Genomic DNA, 3,248 nt, shown 5'->3' with positions numbered 1-3,248 from the left:
CGAGTAAAGCGCGCGAGAATGAACGAGACAGGTGCGCGGCCCTACGTTCGATTATTGGCCTCGCTTTCCGCTCTGTTGGCGCATCTAGCGGAAGAAAGGGCATCTCGCAATTCACAAGCCCTTTTTGTCTCCGTCTTGTCTTGCTCCAGGTCAACAGTGCTTCGCGAGTTCGGATCAATGATGCTCTTCTTTTTCTGTACATGCGTGGTTGTTTCAACTGTTAATTATCTCATGGAACCACTGATGGTTTGGTCTACAGTGGTGAACTTCAATTATTGGTGCGGCTCACGTAGGCCGTCACGGCACTGATGAGTGTGATAAGCGAGCTGAGTTGGATTAGTTAACTGGACCAGCTCGCGGGACGGGGCCGTGCTTGTCTTGTCTGTCTCTTGCTAACCATGCCCAGAGTGCCAAAGTTGTTGCTACTGCCGCTGCATCGGAACTGCGCCTAACTGCGAAAGCAATAGCAACTGCAATCGGGAGTTCATTGGGCCTGTGGTTTGTCTGTGACCACGGAGCCAGGAGGCGCCGCCGCTTCTAGCTTCGCAAAGCCAAGTCCGGCGTCGGCGTCGGCGTCGGCGAGGGATAAGGCCACGGGAAGATGACCGACTATTTTCACGGTGGGGGAGACTAATCTACTCTCTGTGGGTCATCATGCTCTCCTCCTCGAATCACATACATAAACAAACCTCATGCCGTTTCAGAACCAGAACCAAAACCAAAAGCATCGATCGAAACAGAAAAAGGGTGGCAAAAAGCACCAGCAGGAGCACTCGCCACGGCGGATTACACTCCACTCGGCCGATGCGTATTCGGCGTCCACATCGGTAGGGGCCGTGCCGACGTGGATCCACCAAGGCACGCGGTGACTACTACACACGCATGCACATCCACTGTTTTACTTTACTACTACTAGAGCTGCTGCTGCCGCACCTGCACCTGCATTGCATACGTCCACGGGACGAGGAAGGGTCCTGGTTGCGTGTACCGGCAGCCACTGGGTGAAGACGGTATCTGTCTGTCCGCACTTCCCTTAATTATATGGCTGGTCTCGCGATCAATGGCGCGTCGGCCAGCAATGGCGTGCTACGGCAGGCTCTAACAGTGACAGACGTGGTTGCTTCTGGCCCGATTAGCCGCTAAATTAATAGGTTCGCTGTTGAGGGGAGCGAACGATCGAGATGGCACTGGACGGATGCAGAGCTCTCTGGTACGTACTCTGTCTGCCTGATTGCGAGGCTTTGAAATGCAGGGCCGAGGCATCGTATCATGGAGCAGGCGCGCCACGTGAACAATGCGCCGTAATGATAAAGATGGTAACAAAAAACTACAGTACCGCGGTTGAAAAACGGGCTGGCTGCTTCCTGCGCTAGTTTTCTTTTATTTCTGTCATGAACAAGAAGTGGTATTGCACTTCAGTTTATCCATGAAAATGATGTATCCTCATCCATATCGAATCCGAATCGATCTGATCATCACCGGATGGGAAGCGGCTTTGCATAGATGATTGATCTGGTTCGGTTTCCAACTTCTCATCGAGATCAGATGCTCTACCAAAAGTGTTTTCCTTTTTTCCCTCTTTGCTACGAAAAAGTGCATTCCTATGCAATATGCATATGCTTCTGCTATAGAGAAGCTGTTTGAAGAAGAGGCGAATGCATGAACTTGAGCAGAAGCAAGGAGCAACGTAGAGAAATAGAAACCACTAGGATGATGATAAACACATGGAATTACTTCCACTTCCATTTGGTCATATTTTTTGTTACTGTATTCACTCTGTACACATTGGTTTTATTCCTCTCACGGCTGCATCATCCTAAGCTAGAAACGGGATCAATACATGGCATGCATATTTACAGAGGACGAAGGAAAATTGCAAAAAAGGAAACTAAAAGAAGAGACTACCATCAGGTTCTTTTTTTGATTTTCCGGGGAGGCCTCGGTTTGGGCCTCTTGGACGCTCGCTACTCCACGAGCGCGGCGAAGCAGCTCTCGGTGCGCGCGAGCGGGCAGCCGGCGCCGGGCCCGGCGCCCGCGGCCGCGGCGGGGGCCACGGCGTCGCGCCTCGGGCTGCTCGGCGTGGAGCGGACCAGCCTCGGCGGCGACGGCGAGCCCAGCCTGCGGCGGAGCAGCAGCCGCAGGGCCGCGATGAGCTCGTCGCCGGGCGACGGGGGAGCGGACGCGCGGCGCCCCTCGCCGCACACGCAGGCGTGGCGGTCCAGCGCCTCCGCGGGCGACACCGGCGGCGAGGCCCTGCACATCTCCTCGGCCACCGCGTCCCCGCACAGCCCGCAGATCCACCGCCCGCCGTACCGCGAGCGCACGCCGGCGATGTACGGCGCCGTGCACTCCTCCGTGAACCCGCAGCACTCGCACGCCACCTCCTCCTCCTCCTCCTCCACCTCCTCGCGCGCTTGCACCTCCGCCTCCATGGTCAAGACCTCCAGCTCACTGATTCGTAGCCCCGCCGCCTTCTCAACGCCGGTGATTGCTGCTGCTCCGACGATGACCAGAGAGGAAGAAAAGCCCCGTTCGTGTTCGTGAGCGCGTCCGGAGTCCGTATTTATCCGGCCCGTCGTCGTCGTGCGCGGGCGCGAGATGCTGGCGTGTGGGGCCGGCGTACGTGCGACTGAATTATGAGGCCGGGCCCGCGCGCGCCACGTGGTGCCGCGGCATTGGGCGGGGGCGCGGGACCGGGACCGGGTCCGCCTGCCAGCTGTGGCCAAGTGGGCGGGCCGGGCCGGGGTCCCGCCGTTGCTTGTGGTCTGGGTGGCGCCAAAGGCGTCCGTCCGCCCTGCCTGTGCTGTCCCGCGGCTGCGACTGATTAACTTGCCGCGGCCGTTTCGTACCGCACCGCGGCACCGCACGGCTTGCTTGTTTAAGCACATCAAGTGAGCGCCTCGTTATCTCTCTCTCTCTCTTTTTTTTTGCGGGGAGCGCCTCGTTATCTCGTGGAACGTGGATGGTGAATAAACTGGTACGATACCATGGCGTCGTGTTTGATGAGAATACGGCAGCCGTACGTGTGGTGTGGTGTTTCTAGCTAGGCGAGTTTGTGTGTAGATAGATTCTACTTTGATGATTGAAGAATTACACACTGCCTGGTGCAAGTTGTTGTACTATACAAAAAGAAGATGTGACGGCGCTGGTGGTCAACGTCCACACGCGTACCTGTCCGGGTCGCTACTTGGCGAGGCAGACGCTTAGCAATTCTCGTGGAACGTGTAGGGCGCTTGCTGAAGGAAGAA

The 3,248-nt window shown here is 56.8% G+C and overlaps 1 protein-coding gene across 1 annotated transcript; it reads right to left on the bottom strand.

Moving 5' to 3' along the window:
• Positions 1-1,711: 1,711 nt before the first annotated feature.
• On the bottom strand, positions 1,712-2,900 carry LOC123184998 (uncharacterized). The gene has a single exon (XM_044597018.1). The coding sequence runs from the start codon at positions 2,886-2,888 to the stop codon at positions 1,965-1,967; it is 924 nt and encodes a 307-aa protein (XP_044452953.1). The 5' UTR covers positions 2,889-2,900; the 3' UTR covers positions 1,712-1,964.
• Between the last annotated feature and the right edge of the window lie 348 nt (positions 2,901-3,248).

Source organism: Triticum aestivum, chromosome 2A (genome assembly GCF_018294505.1).
Source record: "Triticum aestivum cultivar Chinese Spring chromosome 2A, IWGSC CS RefSeq v2.1, whole genome shotgun sequence".
In the NCBI taxonomy this organism is placed as follows: Eukaryota; Viridiplantae; Streptophyta; class Magnoliopsida; order Poales; family Poaceae; genus Triticum; species Triticum aestivum.
The sequence above is the reverse complement of the archived record's forward strand: the minus strand, read 5'-3'. Positions and strand labels throughout refer to the sequence as shown.

Bases quoted from the DNA above. Each gene is read 5' to 3' on its own strand.
- LOC123184998 (XM_044597018.1), bottom strand. From the start codon at position 2,888: ATGTGCTTAAACAAGCAAGCCGTGCGGTGCCGCGGTGCGGTACGAAAC.